The 26804-nt window shown below is 40.2% G+C and overlaps 1 protein-coding gene across 2 annotated transcripts in view; it reads right to left on the reverse strand.

Moving 5' to 3' along the window:
• Nucleotides 1-26804, reverse strand: part of ABL2 (ABL proto-oncogene 2, non-receptor tyrosine kinase) — a 59525-nt gene that overhangs the window by 14416 nt on the left and 18305 nt on the right. The window contains exons 1-6 of one of the 2 annotated variants that reach the window (XM_034409714.3): nt 16222-16538; nt 14441-14611; nt 11926-12221; nt 6526-6798; nt 4152-4236; nt 2790-2967 (exon numbers count right to left, since the gene is read on the reverse strand). In XM_034409714.3, coding sequence (XP_034265605.2) covers nt 2790-2967; nt 4152-4236; nt 6526-6798; nt 11926-12221; nt 14441-14611; nt 16222-16480 — 1262 coding nt within the window. In that variant the 5' untranslated portion in view covers nt 16481-16538. Of the gene's footprint in view, nt 1-2789; nt 2968-4151; nt 4237-6525; nt 6799-11925; nt 12222-14440; nt 14612-16221; nt 16539-26804 lie in introns of those variants that run through there. The other variant, XM_034409715.3, reaches the window with a different exon arrangement.

Consider the following 26804-nt stretch of genomic DNA (forward strand, 5'->3'; position numbering starts at 1 on the left):
TCCCTTCAGGATCTTGCCTCTATTTATGTCCTTTCTGATTGTTCTTTAAAAAGCCTATACTTATGTTCCATCTTTCATGATCCTTAAATATAGCATTGGTTGGGCTTTTGATTCGCTTAACCATAAAGCTGTTCCTGTAAATGTTGTCGTTTGCCTGGAACCGAAACTGGGTGCTGTTGTTGTAGGAAAACCTGTATGCATCTGATGGGAATGTAAATGCTAGCCTATGTTAAGCCTATGGATATCTACAGGTCACCTGGTATAATGATTGCCAGATCACCATTTGATCAATCTATATAGGTTTAACTCTGCTGTCCAATCTCTGTTTTTCTTGGAAACAATTAATAAAAATCAAGAAGGCTCCTAAGAACAGTTTTTAAAATGGTATCATGACCATAATTTGTCCATAACCTTGGTCGCAACCCAATTGGTCGTGACCCGAACCTAATTTTGGAAATTTGGCGCTTACAAAAAAAATGGCGTGGAAGGGGAAATCAACCGCCGGGGGCGGGGGTTGTGAATTTTTTGGTCAGAACCTGATTTGGTCATAGTCAGAAGCGTTCATGACCAGAGGTTCTACTGTACTTGCTTTATACCATTAATGTTTATTAAATGCTTGATGCACTGGGGAGGACAGATATCTAACTCAGTTTCTCAGAAGTTATAATGTTGTTCTAGGCACGTCTGCTAGTTGAGTTGGCTTTCTAGATATGACAGAATTTCTTGAAGTAGTCTTCCAAACAGATCTTTTTTGTGTCATATTGAAGGTCATTTGATCTTGTTGAGACTGGATGAGTATGTTTCAGTTTTTGCCCAGCACAGGATCAGTAGGAATGTTAATGCCTGTTCTCTGAATGAAAAGTAAGTTTCTGTTGCAAATGTTGTTTATCTGTCTCATGTTATTTTAAAGAATTATGGGCAAGATCTTTTCCTTCCTCAAAAATATAGGGAATACGGGGATTTGCCAAATCGGTTTTCTTCCTGCAAGATTTTGGAAGCAAGGATAGCTTTGGACAGATGGTCCACCTCCCAGATTTAAGTAATCATCCCAATGAATTGTCCTGCCCTACATTCTGGCTGTTGCAACCTGGAGGTCATACATAGAAGATAAGCCATGAAACACTTGCCAGCTTATTCAGGCCCTTTCTCAAGTGCTTTATATCTGCTGGGAAATCTTGTAGCAAAAATCAGCCCCACAGTGTCAATGAACCATCACTACTTTATTATGGCTGTTGATGGGTGTTTGCTATTTTTAAAATCAGTTCCAGTGACTGGAGCCATCAGGAGAAGAAGGCAAAGCCTACAAAATAAAAAGGGGGACTTCTTCACTAGAGAATAGAAAGGAAGTTTTTTTTCACAATCATATAATTTTAATCTGAGGTCAAATTAATCTTTTCCTGTTCCTATTCTGATACTCAAGAATCTTCTCATTGTCAGTGGAACTAGTTCTATATAAATGCACTCCTGTAGGGAATGGTGTATGGAAAGCATATGGCTCTCCTAGGTCTCTAGTGCAGCTCCTACAATGTCTCCCAAATTTACTTCTGAACTGCTAATGGATTACAAGAGAAAAAATATTAAATATGAGGTCACTGTATGAGTTGTATTTAATTCCATTTAAAATGAATTCCATTTAAAACACACTAAGATTTTATTCTGATTCTCATTCATTTGGCAGATAAATCTTATTACATTTAGGTCACAACAGATTCTGAATCCCTACACTAATTAAGAACTTTTTTTAGCTTCTAGTATTCCTAACTTAATAACATTAAGGCACCATATTGAAATTGTTTGCTTTTTAATATTTCAAATTTATGCCAAAACCTTGCACCTAAATTTCCATTTCACATGGATGTTTGGATTTTAATAATATACTAAGTTTAGCAATACATCCTTTTGAGTGATGTTTTCTTCTTTGAAATTGAAGCTCAGAGCTAGTAAATGTACAAGATATGTTTAATTCTGCCTAAAATATTTTTTATTCAAAATTCATATTCTTGCCTGTATCAACAGAATAGCAATTCTGACAATAGAAAATCTAGCCCAATTCTGATGACAGAATACTCTAGCCCAACAATATATTGTATACATGGTGGAAGTAATTCAGAATATAAAATGTAGTCTCTAAAGATTCATAAAACACTTATACAGTCAAGATAGGGGGCGTGATGGCTCAGTGGTTAAATTACAACTGAGCTTGTCAGTTGGAAAGTTGACAGCCTGGGTTCAAGACCCAAGCACTGCACAATGGGGAGATATCCCATTCTTGCCCCAGCTCTTGACCGCAGTTCAAATGCATTGAAATGCGAGTAGATAGGTACCACTTCGGAGGGAAGGTCCTGTGCATCTCAGCATATAATCATGTTGGCCACATGATCATGGAAACATCTTCGGACAATACTGGCTCTCTCAGCTAAGAAACAGAGATGAGCACTGTTCTCCTAGAGTCAGAAATGACTGGACAGGGAAAACCTTTACCTTTACCTTACAGTCAAGATGAGACATATTTGGAGGCAAAACATATACATAGGTTTCTGAGCTTTCAAATATATAATACATTACGTTACCGTGGAAAGAAATTTGCTATTTGTCCTCAAAATTAAAACAATTATAAAACTAGGGCAAGATCCCTGAGATTTCCTTCAATTCAAATTAGCTTGGAATAAGTCTGATCAATCAAATTCTATTATACCTTCACCCTCAAGATAATGCACTGCAATTCACAGATGCATTCTTATATTCCTCCTACATTCCTGCTTTACTGAATGTCAAGATTTTCTGCTGACCTGTGAATAAAATTCTTCTTCTCCAAGTACTCCATGGCAGAAGATATTTGGGTGGCCATATACAGCAAGACAACAGCAGTCACTTCTTCCCGATTGCACTCTCGTAGGTAGTCCAGCAGGTTCCCATAGGGCATATATTCGGTTACTATATAAAAAGGGGGTTCTAGGGTGCACACACCTGAAGAAACATAGAAGAGTTGGTAAATCCTTATGTACCTACAATTTTGCAATAAAATCTAATCAGTAATTGTCAAAACTGGTCATAAGTCCATTTTCAACGCCATTGTAACTTTGAACAGTTGCTGAACAAATGAATGCTAAGTAAAAACTACCTATAATTATATATGGTCCTCGGTTTAATTTCAAATAAACTACTTCAAGAGTTCATTTTCTATTTCTGGTGACAGGAATCTCTCATCCATAACTTTCTACTTAGATATTAGAAACAAAACAAAACAAAAAACAGCAAGACAGATTATATAGAAAAATCTGTTTGCCATCAAAATTAAGCAACAAACCATTCTGCTTTATTTTAATGATAAATTTGTTAGCAAAAAGACATCCACATCAAAGCCTCTAATGTGGATAACAGGTGGCGCAGCTCTGATACACATGAAGCAGTGGCAATTGTTTTTTTTTCCATTAGCAAGATGAATCTATAATCTGGAGGCCATAATAATATTTCTAGTTCTTATGGCTATGAAGAAAAGTGGGAATATATATTGCAATAAAAGAGATTATTTATTGAGAATAAACAGACAAAAGACTACACTAAATTTTGGGCTGGGAATGCGGGTTACAATTGGTTGAAGCTTGGAGGTTTTGTTTGCTTTAACCATGGTTCTGAATCTACTTTAAAAAAAAACATTCCTTTTAGGCATTTGCAGACTAAGAGATGACTTTCAAGCTTGAAAAATAACAAGGGGGCCTTAACTGCCAATTCCACCTCTGAACTGCTTTAAACACATTTGCACAGGTTCATAGATTGAGGGAAAACCAACAAACACACATTAATTAATTAATTCCTTCCTTCCTTCCTTCCTTCCTTCACATAAAACATAGGAACCAAAAACTGCAAAGATTGCAGTGGGATGTCGTTTACTTTAAGCAGATGTAGTCTTTTCTAATAGTATATCAATCAAGTGTGTGGAAAGCTGGAGAGAAAACTCTCATGCCTAATGAGCAAGATCAGTGAACACAATTTCATCAGAGGAAAGCTTTCCATATTTAGAGTTTTGTTCAAACTGGTCCAAAGCAAGTAAAATTTAAATACTATGCCTCAACTGTTTGATGTGTGCAGTTGGAATGCAACAAATATATATTTAAATAAAAAGAGAAGTGTGATCAGTTTTGTACACTTACCTAATAACTGTACTAGATTTGGATGCTTGATTTCCTTCATGACAGAAGCTTCTTTCAAGAACTCTTCTACCTCCATAGTATCTTCCTGGAAGTTTGATAAGACATGCCTCCTCTTAATAACACCAATTAATTTGCACAGATATTTGGGAGCAGATGCCTTATTACAAGGAGGGCAAATGACAGACCAAGGTACATATCCAATTTCCCAGCTCTTTTTTTCCTGGTTGCCAACTCAACCATAATAACAGGAAAGTAGGAGCATACAATGGAAAGATCATGTTCAGGAGATCAACACTTCTGCAATCGTGACTTTCTGAATGTTTCTAAATCCAAAAATGTCTATCTACTGGTTGCACTGTATTTCCAGAAGTGACCAGCTGGTATTCTTGGTTATCTGCTCCCAAAATAGGTATTCGCAGATACATCATTTCTTAATTTACATTAAATATTTCAGAAAGTAATACTTTAGTTACAAATATTTGAGCTTTTCCAAATGGATTAATAGTACCATATTTTCCAGCGTATAAGACTGGGCGTATAAGACGACCCCCGACTTTTCCTGTTAAAATATAGGGTTTGGGCTATACTCGCTGTATAAGACTACCCCTCTTCCAATGCACACCAAATAAAAATTAAAAAACATCAACTGGCTCACCCACAATGTAAAAGCACCTGTGCTAGACCCAAAATGGCCCCTGCAACAAGCAGGAACCTCACACAGCCACAAAAAGCCCAAAAAAACAACTTTCACACTTTACACACACACAACACAACACAACTGGCTCACCCACAATGTAAAAGCAGCTGTGCTAGACCCAAAATGGCCCCTGCAACAAGCAGGAACCTCACACAGCCACAAAAAGCCCCCCAAAACAACTTTCACACTTTACACACACAAAATTCCACATACAGCTTTGTGAGATTTAGTGTGTTTGTGTAGTTAGAGTGAAACACTACAGAAACACACTAAATCTCAGAAAGCTGCACAAATATTATTTTATTTTATTTTTATATGAAAGCTAAATTTAAAACTTCCTAAACTTTAAATGGCTAGGTCTAAAAAAGAACAACTAAAAAAACCCCCAATTAACTATTTTTTTTAAAGCTCCCAAAGGGGAAAAAAACTTACCCAATAGAACAGGGGTCTCCAACCTTGGCAACTTTAAGACTTGTAGACTTCAACTCCCAGAATTCCTCAGCCAGCTTTGCTTTGTAGCTGAGGAATTCTGGGAGTTGAAGTCCACAACTCCCCGCCTGCTTGATTGCAGGCAGGGAGTTGCTTGCTGATGGAATGGATCGCAAGCAAGCGAAGCAAGGCAAGCGTTGCAACTAGCAGCTAAGGTAAGCAAGCTGGAGGGGGAAAACTTTTTCCTTTTACATGGCTCTGGCGATCCCAGCTGAGTTGCCTGATTAGCAGGCACCTCAGCTGGGATGGTCAGAGCTTGGCTTGTCAGAGCCTTTCAGGCTGGTCTGCCTGGTTACAAGAGAACGACACCCGACTTTTGAGAAGATTTTCATGTGTTAAAAAGTTGTCTTATACGCCGGAAAATATGGTACCTCAAGCAAATGATGGAACATCTTTTCGCTTGAAAGTACATTTTTTGGAAGGTTAATCTCTGCAGGAAAGGTTTTTTATATATATACTCTGAATTAGCCTGTGAGCCGTAGCAAGATAGAAACGAAGCACTGTAGCAAAACTGAGATGCAGGATCCATGTTACTGATAGCATGTGTTATATATATGTATATGCACAGTGGCTGTCCTAACCAAGAATTTGAAATTTCCAGCTTACAGAAAGAAGGAAAATGTCAGCCAGTTTTAATAGGCAATTTCCATTTCCTAAATGTACGGAGGGAGAGCGTCTCTATTTGTACAGATAGTCCTCAACTTAAGACCATAACGGAGTCTGGAACTTCCATTATTAAGCAATGTGATCGTTAAGTGAATTGTGCCCAATTTTATCATGTATTTACCATGGTTGTTAAGCAAATCTGGCTTCTCCCATTGACTTTGCCTGTCGGAAATTGGCTGCTGAGATGCTGTAATCATCACAAATGCATGTTGATTGCCAAGCCCCTGAATCACAATCACGTGATCACAGGGATGTTATGATAAATGCAATGACTGGTTGAAAGTCACTTTTTTCAGCACTATTGCAACTTCAGACAATCTCTTCATGAATGATTTTAAGCTCAGGACTACCATTAAAAATCTGCCAATACTAAACAGCCCAAGTTCGCAAGGTTTGTGCTTTTGTAATCACAAACCCCTGATATTCATGACATCAGTAGACAGACAAGTATTCTAGGCCTAGCAGTGTACACTTCAGATGCATTTCAATAACACCACAATGCTCTCATGACTGCAGTCATACCTTGAGTGTTTTCACTGCAACTGTAAGGTTATATTTCTTCCATACCCCAACATACACTTCACCATATTGTCCTCCCCCAAGTTTGTGCTTCATGGTGATATCTGTTCTTTCCATCTCCCATTTGTCATGGATGGGTGACACTCCATAGACTGTGGGCTTATTGCATTTGGGTGCTGGGTAGTGCAAAGTTGTTACGAGGCCATCAGCTACCGTTGAGTGATGGTGAACTAGTTCTGCCAATGTGTTAAAGCGACTTTCAGCTGTTACATATACCTGTTAAAGAGGAAATGAAGACCTTATATAAACTGGTCAATGTGCGGCATGAAAACGTAAGCAAGTGAGAAAAAAATATTTTCTCCAAATCATTATCCTGAAACAAAATAAACAAAAGTTTATCAAAACAAAACAAAGCCTTATGAAATATTCTAAGTATTAAGAGATAGCCCTTATTTTTGAGCACAGAAAACAGAGGAAGCAAAGACAAAAATGAAAATTTGTGATTAGAAGTGGAGAAAAAAAAGATTATAACGGCCCTTGGGAATCTTTTGATTTTTGTCAGCAGCGAACCTATCATCTTCTTTCCTGTAAAAAAGGGCTACATGTAGAAATATAGACAAGAGTGATTTATGGAGAAGATGGTGGACTGAAGATGGCTCTGAAAAAAATGGAGCCAACATTTGCAGCCATGAATAGGAGCCAATGAGTAGACTGACTCCTACAATCCTCTCTGGATAAAGAGAGAGTACAAGATCGAAACAAGTTGTTCTCCTTGTGAATGCTTTTCATAAGGAAACTGCAAGATAGGGGTCTCTGAAAGGGGTATGTGTGAGTTTTATATTTGTTAAGAGAAGATGAAGAGATTATGATGAGGTAGGAAGCTGCTTTATTGGAGGACTTCTTTTTCCTTTTCTTTTTTGCACTTTTTTCTTATTTTAGTCTGTACTAGCTGGATACCTGTGCTTCGCTACGAAACTATGTGATTGGGCTTGCTAAATCAACATTTAAATCTTGAAAATTAATGAATAGTTACGATTGGCCTCTTCTCTCCCCTTCCCTCCTTCAGCCTTGCCCCATGGAACCCTATCCTATCCTATCCCCCTTCTCTCCCTCAGGCTTGCTCCATAGAAACCTCCCCTATCCTATCCCCTTCTCTCCCTCAGACTTGCCCCACAGAAGCCTCCCCTATCCTATCCCCTGGTTGCTCCTGTGCAAGTAAAACTCCTCTCCTCTGCTTGTGTTTTTGCATTTGGAACAGATTTCTTTTCAGGTAGGGAGGGGGAGTAGAACTCCTTAGCATCAGAGTGTGTTAATCATAATATAGGAAATACTAATGCTCTGATGGTCATTTCAAAAAATCCTTTCTTAGTGAGCACGTAGAAGCCAAGAGGAACATATGTGGCAAATTTCAAGTTTGTAGGCTTTACGGTTCTGGAGATTTGTGATTACGGCGTGAGTATTTTTTGCTTTTATATATATAGATTATTTTTTATTGCATCTAAAACTTAATAAAATTATTACAAAAAAATAGAAATAAGTATTTCTCTCTTAAAATCTCTCTTTTTTCTCTTTTTGGGAATGCATGTATACCTTAATACTTCAATGTTACAATCTAATTCTTGAGTGGAAAGCTTCCAACCATTTGGCTTAATTCAAGTTTCCCAATCCAGTCCATGGAATATTTCTGACATATAGCATTTCAATCGCAATTCAGATAGTTTTTGACTCCTATCTACAATTGAGATTGGACTTTCTGCTTATAAGCAATGTGATTGTTAGAAGAAACATGTGACTGCATTACTTAGTGACAGCAATTCTAGTACTCCAAGTTGAGGTTGTTAGGCTAGGACAGCACCATTGTTAAATAAGTGCCTCACACTTCTGCTATCCTGTGTTTCAACCACCTCCCCTGAATCTATCTCCCCCATCTCTGCCCTTTTGACTGCCCTGAACTCTGTTACCTACTCCTGCTGGCCTCTGACCTTTGCCAACTGGCAGCTGACATTTGCCATCTTCTTCCTCCTGGTACATCTCCACCCCAGACCACCCCAATGATGCCCTTGATGTGATGTCTCGCTGCCGGGAGACCGTGCGGGTCTGGATGGGGAGAAATAGGCTCAGACTCAACCCTGCCAAGACCGAGTGGCTGTGGCTCCTGGCGTCCCAATATAGTCAGCTGGTGCCATCGCTGACTATTGGGGGTGAATCTTTGCCCCCCACAGAGAGGGGTCGTAATCTGGGTGTCCTCCTGGACGCACGGCTGTCTTTAGAAGAGCATATGATGGCCGTGGCCAGGGGGGCTTTTTATCAGGTTCGCCTGATTTGCCAGTTGCGGCTCTTTCTGGACCGGGACACCTTGCGCATGGTCACTCACGCCCTGGTCACCTCCAGGCTGGACTACTGCAATGCTCTCTACATGGGGCTCCCCTTGAAGAGCACTCGGAGGCTCCAACTGATCCAGAATGCGACCACGCGGGTGGTTATGGGCACGACTCGTTGTGCTCATGTGACACCTCTCCTGCGTGAGCTGCACTGGCTCCCAGTGGTCTTCCGGGTGCGATTCAAGGTATTGGTCACCACCTTTAAAGCGCTCCATGGCTTAGGACCCGGGTACCTTCAAGACCGACTTCTGCCACCAGTAGCCTCCCACCGGCCAGTCCGCTCCCACAGAGAGGGGCTCCTCAGGGTACCATCGGCCAAGGTATGTCGGCAGGCGACACCCAGGGGGAGGGCCTTCTCTGTGGGAGCTCCTGCCCTGTGGAATGAACTGCCCCCGGAATTGCGCATGATCTCCGACCTCCGTGTATTTTGCTGTGCCCTCAAGACCCTACTGTTCCGCCAGGCCGGGCTATCAGTGTAAATGATTTTAAATTGGGTGTTTTAAATTTTTGGGTTTTAATTTGGGCTGAAATTATTTAATAATTTTAATTATTTTTTAATTGATGTCTGTATACATCAATTGATGTAAATGATTTTAAATTGGATGTTTTAAATTTTTGGGTTTTAATTTGGGCCGAAATTATTTAATAGTTTTAATTTTTTAATTGATGTCTGTATATTTTTGTGTTTTAATAGGCTGTATACCGCCCTGAGTCCTTCGGGAGAAGGGCGGTATAGAAATATAATAATAATAATAATAATAATAATAATAATAATAATAATAATAATAATAATTATTATTATTATTATTATTATTATTATTTAATCTTTAGTGAGATTCACAGCCTTTGAGGCTGGTTAATAGCTCAGCAGCTTGAGTCCTAACCAAGGACCTAGGAACTGTTAAGGTATCGTCAGGGGATGTAAGCTGTTCCGAGTAAAGTGGTTTTTTGCAGAGTTATTATTATTATTATTATTATTATTATTATTATTATTATTATTATTATTATTATTATTATTATTCCAAGGTCCAGGTGCTGGGAGAGTGTGCAGCCCTGGGATATGCATGATAAATATGGCAGAGTGGTGAAGACTTGTATGCTGAAGGGGGCTTGCCAGGCCCTGCTAGAGAAGAGGCACTTGGCCAGCAAGACATGATGCTGTCTCCTGACAAGGAAGGAAGCTGGTGCCACCTTTCCAGTGAAGGTAGAGGCCGTGTGGGAGATGTTGATTAGGGTAGTAGCAGAGGTGGAGGAAATAATGGGATGTAAGCTTCCTGCAGATGCAGTATACACTCTGCAGCTTGTGCTGGAAGATCTTCTGGGAAAACTAGCCTGCAGGCTTCAGAGAAGGATAGGGAAAAGCCCTGCATGGGCAAAGCCTACCTGCAAGCTCTCTATTCACTCCTGGCCCAGCCTTCCTCAAGCAAAGCCTCGCAAAGGGCCAGTAGCTTCCAATATGCTGAAACCAGCAGGCCAGTTCTCAAGGAGTGCTTTTGGTACACACCCTGCAGCTCACGTTGCTGGCCATTCATGAGATTTGCAGGAGGAAGGCTGGGCTGAGACCAAGAAAAGGATTTGTGAGTTGGGCTTGCCTCCATCCCTCGCTGAAGTCTGCAGACTAGTTTTCCAGAAGCACTTTCAACACAAGTTGCAGAGTGTATGCTGTGCCTCTGGAAGTTTTACATCCCTGATTCCTCCAGTTGTACTGCCATCACAAACAGTCCCTCCCTCACAGTCTCCACTGTTGCGCAGGAAACTGATGTCTGCTTTCCTGGTGACATAAAGCATCATACCACACTGTCCTGCTACTTCCTCTTTGGCCAGGCCTGGTTAGCTTCCTTTGACAGATGAAGCTCTGCTACCCTACTGCACTCACCACTTGCCTCCCAGGGCTGTACATTTTCCCACAGCCTGGATCCAGGAAGAAGACAGTGAAAGTCAGGTGGCCAACATCCAAATTTTGATCAGGTGACCATGGAGGTGCTATAATGGCTGCAAGTCATAAGTCCATATTTTTCCAGTACTACTGTAACTTTGGACTGCTTGAATGAATGGTTGTAAATTGAGAACTACCTCTACTGTCATCTTAGACTTTGCTTCTTCTGTATTTTCTGCTTCTGATGTTTGCTCCAGGTACTTTGGCCTCCCAATGATCAAGTAGTTTGTCCAGAAAGCAACTGGGAGATCATTATTATTTTCTGGAATAACATGTGACTACTTGATCTTGCTTCCTTTTGGTTATTTTCAACTTGATTATTAGAGCATTATTAGTCCCTCTTCACAATATGCCTAGCAACTGACCCTGCCTACTATCTCCAAGGGATTTATCTAAAGAATTAGGACTAACAACTTTTATTTTTCAAGAAATGAACCCACTATAAATAAGAATTTCTATGCTTTCTATTGTTCACCCAGAATGATCGGAGTATACATAACTTTTCAAACAATATTTCAGCCAGGGGACGTGGTCAAGGCAATGGAAGAAAAATCTTTTGCACTCAGTCTCCAACAAGCAAAGTGAAATACCCATGAGTGGATTGTCGGAGCAGTGATTCAGGAAAAAGATTAATAGAACCAATTTACACTGCTGTAAACCTGTCACATCAAAGTTAACTGAATTACTATAAGAGTAATTTTCTCATAGCTCAGTATCTGAATATATCTCAACTCATTAGTTATATAGATTTAACTTAATAGTTTGTCTCCCAAGATGAGTTTTTTCAATTTCTGCAAAATAATGCAGAGGGGAATGATGCTGCTAATGAAGAGAATAGAAAACAGAACCTATTATTTCAGTGCTTTCTTGATGTTTGATCAGTGGCTAATCAACTTGCTCATGCAACGCAAAATCAGAAGAACATCCCTTGCTAGGAAGGCACTTATTCTTACAAAGGTAGATGGAATTACAGAATAGGAAGCATTTGCTTAAGAACTTGTATATTTAAGATTTCTTTGGCCCAAATGTTATATACATATAGATATATTGTACTTATACAAAAAAAGTCTCTCAGAACAGATTTACCTTGCCATCTGTGGTGGTATTGATCCTGTAGTGGTAAACACGTCCCTCGTACCTGAGTGAGATTGACAGCTGTCCTGGACTGCTCTCACTTTCTCGAACAAGGAAGCTGCCATTAATGAGGCTGCTCAACAGATATTCAGCTGCACTGCGTGATACTGGTCCATGATACCAGGAATGCTTCTCCAGGCTGTTTACTGGAGTGATGTAGTTACTTGGCACCCATCCTTGTCCATTCTTGGAGCGTACTTCACTCCATTCACCATTCTGATTGTAACCCAATACACGTAGCTTCTCACCTAAGGAAAAGAGAAGACTCCAAATAGATAAAATGGGATTTATTTTAAAGTTGAACCTTGTCCTAATCATAGGACATAGTCTTGTTCACACAAACAAGAACATCATGAAGTAATAACACGTAGAAATTAAACACAGAGAGTATATCTTTGTGTCCCATGTCAACATCCTGAGATGTCTCTCACAAAACAGATAGATTTATTTGTATTACTCCATAAATGATAGCTTTATAGCTTTTCTGCTCTATAATTTTTACCATGACACATCACCATATTGCACAACAAGTTTCCTTAATATTCATCATGGATAATCTTATTCAATAAGCATTGACCTGGTACACTAGTAATACTATTTCCAATGTGTTTAATTTAGCACAATATATGAACCTGCTTATAATGACTTAGTACTGCATGAACCAGGCCATAGTGAGTTGTTCATCAAAACACAGATTAAAATATTCTTGCGTTAACATGTGTGAACTACACCATTATGTACATCTGATATTAGGCTTATAAAAGTGTGAAACATTTAAAAAGTATAGGAATGAAAAAGTATCATAATTACGAGCAGTAGAAATTAGACAGCAGAATAGCAGACTTGGGAATATGAAAATCATATGCTTGAATGATCAAAGGAGACTGAATTCTGTAAATCAGAAGAATTTTTCAGTTCCAGTACACACCAGAAGTATTGAGGATCTCAAATTTATTAGGACTGAGACAGATACTAGTTTGAATTATTATGATCAGACCAAACCAAGTAAAAACCCAAGATTATAGAAAATTAACTGAATGAAATGAAGACAGATTGTTGGGTGCCAAGATATTGACAATGCAGGATACCAAAGTGAATGCTTGCAGATCTTTAGATACAAGAGAAATAAGATAATATGTCCATTTACAAAATGGTTGTCAAAGGAGACTTGCCTAATCCCAAAATTATCACCAGACAATGAGTATGATCATCTTGAAATACCCATCTCTTATGTCACCCAATTGGTATTCCAATATTTAATAATTTTACAGCATCAAAGATTTTAGGAAAAAGCTCCAACATTTTTAAAAAAATCTTCCTCTGAGAAGTATGTAAAGATAACCTGGGGCTTAAATACTATCTTGATATAGTGTTTACATATCAGGAGTTAGAGACTAGATAACCATTCTGCAAAGTAAAAAAAAAATTTTTTTTAAGGAGAGGGTAAGCAAGGTAACTGTGATTGATCATAGTGAAAAGGGCATCAAGACTAAGAATATTTACCTGGACAGAATGGGCAAGAGATACCACAAAATCATAGCAGGTCTGTTATCCAATGCAGTTTAGATGGAGAACTGCTGTTATGCCTCATTTCTTGAATCAAAAGTTACTACAGAAAAATCCACAGTGTGCTCTAGTACCAAATTAAATAGTACACTGTCACAGAGAAAATAATTCAATTTCTAATAACATGTATTTACCAACTGGTAGATGCACTGACAATGCAAATATGGAACAATAAGTGTATCTAATGTTATTTCTGTAAGTGTCTTGTGGATTTGAACAAAAAATTAATAAAGTATAAGACATGTTTATTGGCTATGCAATGAATCTGAAGTCAACTGAGGGCAAACAGGACTACTCTATCACATACATATGTCAAATTCAGGGAGTCCACTTTGAAATTCAAAGTGTTCTATAACCCTGGCACATAATTCTTTTTTGACCAGGACAATCAAATTCAAGGTTTTACATATGATTAGTCATTTTGACATTTTAATAATAGTTGCCTATTTTTGACAAATCACATTATATAATACTATTTTAGATAAAAAAATATTTTCACAGTTTAATGAAATAAAATATTGAGCTTTAAAATTTTAATTTTTAAATCAAATGTAAATAAATTTTGGGCTGATTTCATTTGCCAAGAAAAAGATAAAAATATAAAAGAATATATTTTCCTACATTTAAAGAATTTAAGAAAGTGCAATCCTCTCCCTTCTTGATTGAAAGTTGTAAGATATATTTAGTTCATTGTATGCTCAATGATTTTCCCACATTTTATAATCCTAAAATTTCTGTGCCCTTCATCTTTTCCTGTAATAATTACTGCTGTGGCATTTTCAATAAGTACATTTTATTACTACTGTTACTATTAAACAGACCTTACTATTAAGTTAGATCTGTTTCTTATTACATTCATACATACACTCATAGACATAAACAGGAGGCAATTATGTTTTACCTTTGGTGATGCTGAGCGTGTTGTCACCACTTGCTACAAAATCATAAAGTGCAACAAAAAGATTGGGGTCACTCTCAGTGGCTCCTAGAAGATTCTCCTTGGAACTCCACCTGATGGCTTCATTCAGTGCCTGTGGTTCAGTGTCACAACCAAAAGGGCGGTGGAGAGCCTCTGAGAAGAGAAGAGAAGAGAAGAGAAGAGAAGAGAAGAGAAGAGAAGAGAAGAGAAGAGAAAAAAGGATTATTTTATTTTCTTTGAAATATGATAATATAGTGAATGTAGTCCTGAATGGCACATAAAAATCAAGTTTAGATACAATATCATAATCAAAAGACTAGCAGAAATAATATCATATAAAATTTAAAGTCTTCTGCTTAAAAGAATTAGAACTTTTCATCTCATACATGCAGTGATTAGTCAACAGGAATATTATTAAGCACATGGAACAATGGAATGGAAAAAAAGATTGTGGAGTTATTCTCCTGATCTGCACATAATCAGCAGCATCTAGCATCCACTTGCTTGCCAAGCTAGTGAAGCTCCATCAACTATTAATGAAACAAACATTAAGAGCAAACTGAATGACTGAAAAAATGTCATTAACATCTGATCACAATCCACTTTAAATTATGTATCTGTGCACTCTTAAGAGACATACACAGAGTACAGAGATATTTATACTAGATCAAGAATCAATATACTATTTAACAAATAGTATGTACAGGTAGACCATGCTTACTAATTGCCTCATTCAGTCTGTAATGGAATTAGCCCATTATGTTCATAACTTCATATGTTGTGATAGTTGTAAAATGGTCACATTACAACCTGATTTTATGACCTTTTTTCCAACTGACATTAACAGTAACAGAGTTGGAAGGTACCTTGGAGGTTATCCAGTCCAACCTCCTGCTCACACAGGAGACTTGTATGGGCACAGTTTTGCCATAAATCGGAAGTGCTGGTTTTCAGCAAAACTATCAAAAAACATGGTCATATGACCTGTGGTATGCTGCAAACAGTTGTAAATGAAGTCATGTTGCCGAGCACCTGAAATTTGGTCATGTAATTGTGGAGAGCCCCCAACTGTTGGAACTTCAAATCTGGGTCATAAATCCTATTTTACAAGTGTGTCATAACTTTGAATGGTTGTTAAGTCGAGGACTACCTGTACTGATTATATCTTATCACATGCCAGTGGATGATCTCTTCTAGTGGCTTTATGGGGAGATCAGATAGCTGCTTAATGGAGGGCTGAGGTCTACCAACTGAAATCAAATGTAAAAAATTCTGAATTCTTGGAGATGATCCAGAATGTAACTGAGACAGCAAGCAGAATCAGAATGATTGTATTCTCTCATCCAAGATTTACCACAGACTGACCAATATAGTTTTAGTTTAACCTCCAATCAAAAATTACATTACAGAAATTGTCTATAGTAAGAAGCCAAAAGATTACAATAATCTCAAACATCTCAATGATTAATTTCTTTCTTTAATCTCTTTAAGAAACTCTCTTACAAATCTCTTACAAATATAATGGAAAAAAGAATGTTAAAAGGTCTTAATAATTACAACTGAAACAAATGTTTCTTCTAATATATTACTTTTAACAATGCTCACCAATTACTAATAAAAAGATGGCAAACTGCCCATCCTCCGTTCTGAACCAGTAAAATCCCTGTAAATCAAACTTTAATACACTTTTAATCCTTTCAAGAACCACATTTTTACATAGTGGTAGAATAAGAGCCATGAAAAATATTGTTTCTCAAGCATACCTTTCAGATCAAGAAAATTGGAAGTAGACGCCTCCTCAGAAAAGGAGCAAAGTTGCTCATCACACTCTCTGTCAAAACTACTTGACTGAAGCACTATCTCCACAATCATGCTGCTTCTTACAGAAAGCCAATCCAACCACTCTCCCAAATCCAAAAGTCCTCCTGCAACACAGCATGCTATGCACACTACTGAGAAGAACAGAAGCCAACAGGAAAGGCAAGACAGTTGGTGTGGGAGGGGAAGCAGTGAGCAAAGCATTCTTTTTAGCAACTGGAAACAGGAGACATGGAACTTTTCCAGCTGCTAGGAATCAAAGAACAAATTATACATTCAAGCATTTCTGAAACTGATAGGATATAACAGTGAAATTAATTCACAGTTTAGAATTGAGATTGCTGAATAGAAAAGATTCCCCCCCTCCCCTAGTTGACATTTAACATATATTGACAAGCAATATTTTTCAGTGTGTATAAAATTAAACCATGATTTTGGTGCGAACTCTTCATGAGCTACTAATTTATACCTTTAGGAAAGGACAAATGTCCAACACCAGCTGTCAAATTTGCTTGGCTTTCAACTTGATACAAGATTGCATTCGGACAACACAGCAAGCCTGGCTTATGGCTAGACACAAATGCATCTGGACAACTCACACTACAAATGGCAGAACTGTAGTTTTTACCCATTATTTTATTCTGTACATCATGAATATTCAGTGCAGGTAATTTCCATTTATGACCATAATAGTGCCTAGAATTACGGCCACAAGTCATGCCAATTAAGAGGATCATCATGTGCCCAATCTGATTGTATGACTTTTTTTTTTTGCAGCGGTTAAACAAACATAGCGGACATAAAGTGAATAGCCTGGTCATTAAACAAATGCCACAGGCATTATGTGAACCCATTGTTTACAATGGCATTTTTTAGCCAGAAACCAGAAGTAAACACTGGTTTCTGGAAAAAAACCCATAATAAATCATGGTCACATGACCACAGGACACGGCAAATGGCTGTAAATGAGATATAATTGCCAAGCACACAAAATGCAATTCCATGATCTTAGAGGGAGGATGCCAGAACTTCAAATCTGGGTCAGAAGTATCATTTGGGGAAGTCTGTCATAATTTCAAATGGTCACTAAACAACCAGTTGTAAATTGAGCACTACCTGTAACTGCACTATCAGTTTCTATATTTTCAGTGTCTATATTTTTAGGGGACATTGTTGGGAGGGTGCTTGGCATTTAGCTACAGACAGCCCTGGATGAAGCAGACTAACTCTTTTGAGTCTAGGATCAAGCCAAGGTACAGTACTGAGATGGCATTGGTCACAGGAGCAGATGACCTCTGGAGGGCACAAGATGGGCAACCATCCTGGACCTCCTGAATTTCTCAGTGGCTTCCAATACCACTGACCATGGTATCTGGTAATGTTACTTTTTTCAGTGCCGTTGTAACTTTCAACAGTCATTAAATGAACTGTTGTAAATTGAGGATTATCTGTACTGTTATTTTCAAAACAGCTACATCTCTAAATGTACTTTTCCAGTGAAGGCAGTACATTAGAAGTTGCAGTACATTCATTGTTGCAGTACATTCATTGTTGAAGGCATTGAGGAATCTTGTAAAAAAAAATCCCTGAAATGATGACCCACTTGGTCACAGGTTGTCTAGATACAATTAAAGGTTTCCTGACATAGGGCCTAACTATCTCAGAGTCTGTCTATGTTCCTTAGGGTCTGCCCATCCTGTTTTGATCTGATCACTGGTATGCTCCAAGTACATTAAATAAAACAATGTCATTTGACTCAGGAAATATGCCTTCTTTGTCTGTTCCTGCCCTCTGGAACAGTATTCCCCCTGAGAGTTTACGAGTTCCACCCTAACTTGTAAAAATGCCCATGAAAGGTCTTAGATTAACCAACCATGGGATCCTCGAGAATATTCTTGTCCTATGGGATCTTTTATCCTATGCTAAATCTTTTGTGTTGCTTATCTTTTGATATTTGATGTTTTTACCTGTTTTTGCAATATATAGCATCTGATATTGTTTTGGGTGGCCATACACATTTCACTAATACTTGTTTCAATGCAGCCTTAAATACAAATTTATATAAAATATAAAACCTACTAATATTCTAGTGTGTGTACAAACATCTGTATTTCCAAGCCATTATAATTAACCAGTAGAAAAAGACATATGAATTATGTGTGTCAATACATTGTTAGACTGTACAAAGACCTATTTGATTCTAGTATATTAAGAGTTTAATTTTCATAATAAACCATTAACATACATGACTGTTCAAGAACCATATAAGTTGCAAAATGTAAACTGAGACTTAAAATGGCCTGGATTTACCATTAATTCACCCTCATTTCCAATATCTATTAAATATTCCATACCTGGCTTTACCTCAGGACAAAGGGCACGAACATGTTCAGCAGCTTACAACATAGCAAGTTAAAACATTATGCTTTCTATCCTCTGTAAATCAAAGAAAACATCCACATTCATCCCAATTCAGGACATATTTCATTGATCATTATTTTAAGAACCTTCCTCCCACACAAAATGAAAGCTAACTTGACTGCTATTACATCACACCATCCTTTGGTGTAAGTGGAATGCCATAAAACACTTATCAGCCCAGTATCAGCTGTTTGTCTTGAGAGGCCCCACTAACATTTGTCTCTACCACACCTGTCTTTGCAATTTACCAGTCTTAACATTCAGTTGTCTATACACACCAAGAAGAATACCAAAAAGAAAACCACAGGGAAAACCAATATTAATAGAGAGCAAAGTCTCTGCTTATTTAGTTGTTATATACCCCCACCTCTGAAATCAATTATATCATATTGCTGATGGCTTCTCAGAAACATAAAATCTTTGTGAAAGCAACCTTTGACAACACAGTATGCAGCATACTAGTTATGATTCTAATAGGACACAAATACTACAGCCCATATCTTTACTCAAAGTTGTATGTACCAATGTAAATCCTACTATTTTTTCTTACCCTGGAATGACTAGAAATATAACCTAGAATCCTACAAATAATTGTGATAACACAAGAAAAACATAAAATAATTAGCAATATTTTGCAAATTTTAAAATTTACTATACTTTTGCACATCCTCCAAGTCTAGCTGTGCTTCCTCAATGCATTGGTGGGATAAGTAAAGAATGCTGGGAAGAATATAAACAATCCTACTAGAATCATCCAAGACCTGAAGATCATCCCAACTGCCCAGCTAAACAAACAGCCACCTATAGTTGAGTCAGTCACCCTCTTTCAGCCCAACTCACCTCACAGGGTAATTGCTCTGGGGAAAATAGGAGGAGGAAGATATGTTGGATATGTCCGGGCCATGAGTTATTTGTAAAAATAATAAAGACAGGAAATAAATATATAAAGACTGTATTTGGCAGCAGCAAAATATGAAGATACTTGAGGTACAAGGTCATTTTAACAGCTAAAGCATATTTCATATTTCATCTCAAAGGCAATGAGAATCCAATGCAAAGATCTCAGCACAGAAGTTAAAGTATTTCAAGCAAGTATTTCAGGCAAGGTAAGGTATCTTGTCTAAAGTATTAGACAAGAAACAATATTACAGTAATATCTGAAAAACATTAAAGAATAAAACAGACCAAGAAAATCCAAGGAAAGCTTTCCTATCCAAGGAAAATCAAAAGTCTTCCAAAAATCTCTGAATTCAGATGCAGGTTGCAACCTCAAATTGCTATACTAGAGGACATCAATGGACCAAAAATAACTAATTCAAAGAAGATCACAGAAAAAAGGAAGGAGAAATTTGGTAGTAGCCTCTAGTACTAAAAGATAAAGTTAGACCAGCATACTGGTCACTACCAAGTAGGAAGGCTACAATAATTAATAGAATATCTATAGCAAGGGTGTCAAACTCAAGGCCCGCGGCCTGGATCTGGCCCATCGGGTGCTTAAATCTGGCTCGCGGGGCTAGCTTGGAAATATCAAATGAGTGGCCCGCGGTACTTCTGCAGGCCAGAACACTGAACAAATTGGAATCCAACATAGTCCTATATGGAAAGGGAAATGTCAGATATTTGAACTGGCATTTGAATAGGAACATGACGAACTGGAGGAACATGAAGAACATGAGAAAGCCAAAAAATAAAAAATAAATAAATCAGTACGTCTGTAATTGATTATAGAGAGGCTTTGGTTGTGTTGACTAGGCCAATCTATGGAATGTCCTTAGCAAAAAGAGAATACTAGTATATCACATTGTCTTCAGGAGAAGCCTATATACAAGACAGAAAACATGATCTGAATGGATCATGGTGAAACTGACTGGCTTCAGATTAATAAAGGAGATAAGGTTGTTTACATCCCCTTACTTATTCTATCTATATATGCAAAATACATACTGAGAAAACTGGATTGAAGAAAATGAGTATGATTTTAAAATTGCAAAAAGAAACATCAATAGACTTTGCTGTGCTGATAGCTAAGAAGCAAATAGTCTGCAAGTTCTAGTAATAAAGATCAAGGAGCACATTAAAGAAAATGGGACTAACATTATATATTAAGATGACCAAACTCATAACAAAGAGCAACTAGGCTTACAACTGACAGTGAAGAGATACTGGTGGATAATTTCTACATTTTAGGATCAACTGTCAATGTTAAAGGAGGTTAACAGTCAAGAAATGTGTTGCAGACTAGCATTTGTTAGAATAACAATGACAAAGGTGTTCATATGTCATGGTTTTGTGTTTATGCCTAAAAAGATCAGAACTGTGCAGGCAATTGTTTTTCCTGTTGACACTACATGGAAGTAAAAGCTAGACTTTGACAAAGCTAGACAAAAGAGTATCGGTGTTGGGGATTCCTAAGAATACAATGGATAGCCAAGAAAACAAATCTACGACTTTTAGTACAAGTCAAACTAGAGTTCTCACTTGAAGCACAGGTGATTTGGGTTAATGGATCATACTTCAGACACATTATATGAAGCTCTCTGGAGAGATTTAAGATCTCTCAGTTCCCTTCCAGACCTATGATTCTATAATGCCAGGAAAGAAGATGATGACCAACAGCAAGCTGCATAAACCTAATTATAGCAGTGATGGATGCCCTGTTCTTTGAGGGATCTTCCTGGAGAAAATCTATAGTATGGTTGCTAAGAGTTATCATTGACTTTGTGGCACAAAATAAAAAAAATACTTCTGCAGTGACATATTGGACAATTAATTTGTTTTTTTCCTGCCTCAAAAGCATATAAACAGGCAAGATCAAAGATTTGGATAGGAGGGAGCGAAAGAACTCCCAATTACTTACAGTTTCCAATTTGGCAGGCTGGAGGTACAGCTATAGCCTGGATCTAAGAATCTTGCAACTCTGGGAAGTTCCCCACAAACAGAGGAAGCACACCAGACAAGGTAGCTAATTGATAAAAACAAGCTAAGGAAATAGTGAATCCACCCCCCACCCGTCTACAACTAAGACAGACAGTATGTGGCCAACTGGTACAGTTACTAATTTTAATAGAAAATTGTTTTGCTTAATGTAAAATTGTGTTGTTACAGTAGCTCTGATATAGTTTTATACCAGGATAAAAAGAAAGAAAGTACCACAGGTACTAAAATGCAGTGATTAGCAGGGGTCTCGTACCTCCTACCAGCAAGAATATCTGAATTTCTGAAAACACACTGAAGTCATTCTGTAGTTATGACAAAGCACAAAATAATCATTCTCCAGCACGCTGCTTGGAGAATCCAAATTATGGGTAGGTTCCTCAGCTTGATTGCCAGACTGGGTGACTGTTTCTTTAAGAAACATCCTTGGCCACTCCTCCTTTGCCTGGCTAAGCTCCAGTTCATTCACTCAGTCAAAGCAAGAGACTGGGTTTTTCCTTGGCTCTGGTAATTTGGCTGAAGAATTCTCCATAATTTGGTTTTCTCATATTTCAAATTACTTCTGAATTTCTGGACTGCCTAAATCTGATATTGCTGCAGTGGGTGAGTACTCCCTGGGGATCTGCCAGGGGTCTCCCCTTCGTTGGCCTTGATTCCTCGGAGCACTACCTATCAGGCAACTCCGAGTGACTACACTTGCCGCTGGTGTGTGTGTTGGGACCGGATCTCCGGAATTACAACCTCCGCCTTTCACGATCCCCTGTATATTTAAATTTGGCAGCCAGGAGTCCCTGCAAGGTTCGCCAAACTCCTAACTGTCTGCTTTGCCTTGGCCTGTCAGTGCGGTTTTTCGGCACTTTGAAGGGGAGCTGCGCAGCCCTTAATTCACTATCTGACGATCTCTTCCTTTACAACGGCGCTCGGCGGCTAGATTCGAGCCGCGCGCCATTTTGCCTCAGTTATTGCCTCCCGACTTGATAGAACAGCAGCGCTCGGCTGCGCAGGCGCTCGGCGGCAGCTTTTGAGCCGCGCACACGCCAAATTTGAATTCTGTTGCTTCCCGCCGAATTTGACAGTGATCGAGGGCAGAAGCGTCGGCAGCCATTTCGTGCGCTCACGCGCCATTCCGCAACAGTTTTTTGATTGAAGGAGGCTATCTCCCAACTCCAGCCTCCCTCCTCTGTTTAAGCTCTCCCTGCTTCTAGCCGGCTGCTTTGTTTCCTAGTTACTTTTGGCAGGCAATTAAAGTGGACTTTCTGCAGTTACTTCACAGTTGTGAATATACTTCTCAATTCTTGGCACAGCGGTTTTAGGGTGTTGTGACACCTCTTGGCCGTACTAATTGCTGCGTATTGGTGGACCTACCTGGAGCAGCTGTTTTGATTTGCTTGTTTCCTGTTTTAAAAACAAACAAACAAAAAAACAAACAAACAATTAATTATTCATTGATCCACTCATCAATTTTCATATTAATTGCTTAAATCACTTACCTGTCTACATCCTCGTGATGGCTGATTCCGACATGTCTTCTGAAATTGAACAGGCTTACAGTCCTCCTGAGGCCAGAAAAAGATCAAAGGCTACTAGCAAGAATTCCAAGCAAAGAAATGTCAGGGCTCGGTCTGCAAGTCCGCATCCTACTTCTCGTTCAGCTGCTGCAGATAGGGCTGAAGAACGAAAACGTAAAGCTTTTGAACGACAATATCTCCTCGCCCAGCAGAGGGCTCAATTGTCTCATCACCAGATGTCTCCTGACAGACCACCTCAAGATTCTTCTGTGGCTGTTCAGGCCTCGTCAGATGTCCAACACCTTAGAGAGGCTGCCTTTCCACCTGTGGTTCCAGGTTCCGGTATTTCTGTCAACAAGCCTCCGGGTCGGCCTGCTCCTGAGGCTACCTTCACTCCTACGGCAGCTGGCCTTCGTCCATTGGAAGGACTTCAGCCTTCTCTCTCCTGGGACATCCAAGACCTCGTATCCCAAACTATGTCTCAAATTCTATCTTCTGTTCCTATCCAAAGACCGCAAGGCCCTGTCCTTGCGCATCCACCTTTGGCTCCATTGTATGGTGAGCCACACCGTGCATGTTTCCATCGTCCAGAATCCCTCCTTAATGAGGATTCCCCCTGGGAGGAAGAGGAACTTGAAGAGGGAGAATTGTCTGATGACGAGGACCTAGCTCCTGAAAGACCTTCATTCACAGGCTTGTTCCGTCCTTCCATGTTTAAGTAATTGCTCCACAAGGCCAAGACTACCACCAACATGGGACTATCGTCTTCCCAGCCTACTAAACGGACAGATCTGAAGCCTCATGATGATCTCTTCCATTTACAAAAGCCGGATGAGGATTTCATCCCATGTCCAGAATTATTCACGGATGTGGTCCAAAAATCGTGGTCCCACCTGCCTACATTTCTGCTCCTACTAGCCTTGACAAGCGTTTATACTGCTCAGACCCTTCCTTGCAGGATCTAATCCATTTGCCTTCGGTGGATCCCCCTGTGGCTCAGCTGACATCCTCCTCTGTGATTTCCAACGATGTCCTAGATGGTCTCAAGGCTGAGGACAGGAAGGCTGAGTTATCGCTCCATAAGACACATCAAGCTGCGGCCTGGGCCATCCGGTCAGCTACGTCTACTTCCTTTTTCGCTCACGCATCTATCATCTGGTTGCGCCAACTGCAGGAGCGGCTTCCGCCTGATGATAGCAGGCTTCACCATGACATAAATAAAATTGTGGCCGCCACCGAGTATTGCGCTGGCGCATCCTTGAATGCTGCCAAATTCTCTTCTCGGGCCCTTGTCTCCAATGTTACCTCTCGGCGTCTTCTTTGGCTCCGCCACTGGAGGGCCGATCTCAAATCAAAGTGGAAGCTGGCATCTGCTCCCTACAAGGGTTCCCTTCTCTTTGGAGAAGCCTTAGACCCTATACTTGTGGAGGATAAGGATAAACGTAAAGTTATGCCTTCCTCTTACAGGCGTCATGACAGGAGGTTTGCTCCTTATACTCACAGGCAGCCCTTTCGGCCTGACTCCGGGCCCAGTGGGTCCTACTTTTCCAGACAATACTCTCATGGTGGAGATCGAGCCGTTGAACGTCCTGCCTACCGTGACAGGGGCAGGGGTCAGCCCAATACTAGACGCCAGTATCGTGGGGTCTCCAGCCGCCCCTACAGAAGAGGCAAGTGACTATACCGCAGAGTTACCCATTGGAGGTCGTCTTCTCCACTTCCTGCCCCAATGGGTTTCTTCGACAACAGATGCTTGGGTTCTTCAGACTGTGCGGTTCGGCCTTACTTTGGACTTCCTCTCCAGCCCTCCGAACCGCTTCCTTCGGTGCCCTCTTCCGAGCAATCCGGAGAAGAGAGCGTTAATGGATACAGAAATACAGCATCTGCTCGACATTTGCGCTATCGAACCAGTGCCGATAGAACAATGGGGATCCAGAGCCTTGATAGTACAGTGGTTTAGTGCACCCTGTTATTAACACAGCTGCCTGCAATTTCTGCTGGTTCGAATCTCTCCAAGGCTCAAGGTTGACTCAGCCTTCCATCCTTTCTAAGGTAGGTGAAATGAGGACCCAGTTTGTGGGGGCAATAAGCTGACTTTGTATAAAATATACAAAAGAATGAAGGCTATTGCTTAACGCATTGTAAGCCGCCCTGAGTCTCCGAAGAAGGGCGGCATATAAATCAAATTAAAAAAAAAAATCCGGGTTCTACTTGCGCCTTTTTCTCGTCCCCAAGTCCTCAGGGGACTGGAGAGGGATTTTAGACCTGAAGGCATTGAACAAGTTCGTCAGATTCCACCATTTCAAAATGCAGTTGCTCAAATCGATCCTGCAGGGCATCCGACGGGGCGACTTTATGACATCAATCGATCTGAAAGAGGCTTACTTGCATGTCCCGATCCGTCCTTCTCATCGACGGTTTCTTCAATTTGCCTATGCCAACAGGCATTTCCAGTATCGGGCCATGCCGTTTGGCCTCTCATCCGCCCCTTGGACCTTCACGAAGCTGCTGGCGACCTTGGCGGCATCTCTGCGACAAGTCCCCATCAGGGTCATGTGCTATCTGGACGACATCATCATCCTATCTGCCTCTCGACATCAGGCTGTCGTCGATCTGAGAGCTGTTTCTCGTGTCCTACAGCAGCACGGGTTCTCCCTAAACCTCGACAAAAGTCAGCTCTCGCCCAGCACTCGCATCCTCCACCTAGGAGCTCTCATAGACTCTGTCAGTTGTCGGGTTTTCCTCTCCCCCGACAGGATTCACAGTATTCAATCCTTGGTGGCCAGGGTTCTTTCTCTCAGATCCGTTCCTCTGATCACCTTATCCCAACTACTCGGCAAACTAATTTCGTGCATCTCGATTGTCCCGTGGGCTTGTCTTCACAATTGTCCTCTGCAATGGTTCCTCCTGCCCTATCAGAGATCCCACCGAGAGTGTTCGAACATCCCTGTGGTCCTGCCAGCTACGGTACGGTTGTCTCTCAAATGGTGGACCTCCCAGTCCATACGGAGGGGCTCCCTATTTCTGGAACCCAGTCGGTTGCTCCTGACGACAGACGCGAGTCAGTTCAGCTGGGGCGCCCATCTGCAGTCATCAGTTGCTCAGGGCCGCTGGTCCATTCGGGACTTGCAGCACGACATAAATTGGCTGGAACTACGAGCGGTCCACCTCGCTCTCCGTCATTTCAGAACATCTGTGAAGGGACATCATGTTCTAGTCCTAACGGACAATACAACAACCAAGGCCCACATCAACAGAGAAGGCGGGACTCGCTCCAGACAACTGATGGAGGAGGCGACGAGAATGCTCCTTTGGGCGGAGAAGACCGTTCTCTCCCTGACAGCCGAACACATATCCGGGGTCGAAAACATCACGGCAGATTGGCTCAGCCGGACTCAAATAGATCAGGCAGAGTGGCGCCTAGATCCGGCCTTGTTCAGGGATCTATCGAAACGATTCGGCCTGCCAATGGTCGACTTGTTTGCAACGCACCTGAACACCCATCTTCCTCGATTCTTCTCCCGGTTTCCCAGTCCCGGAGCAGAAGGCTGCGACGCACTTCGAAGCAGGTGGCCTCAGGGCCTGCTCTACACATTTCCCCCTCTGCCGCTCATTCCTCGGGTGATTCGCAAGCTGTTGGAAGAGAGGGCGGATCTCATCTTGGT

This window comes from Pantherophis guttatus, chromosome 3, assembly GCF_059756535.1.
Source record: "Pantherophis guttatus breed Tessera chromosome 3, ASM5975653v1, whole genome shotgun sequence".
NCBI lineage: Eukaryota > Metazoa > Chordata > Lepidosauria > Squamata > Colubridae > Pantherophis > Pantherophis guttatus.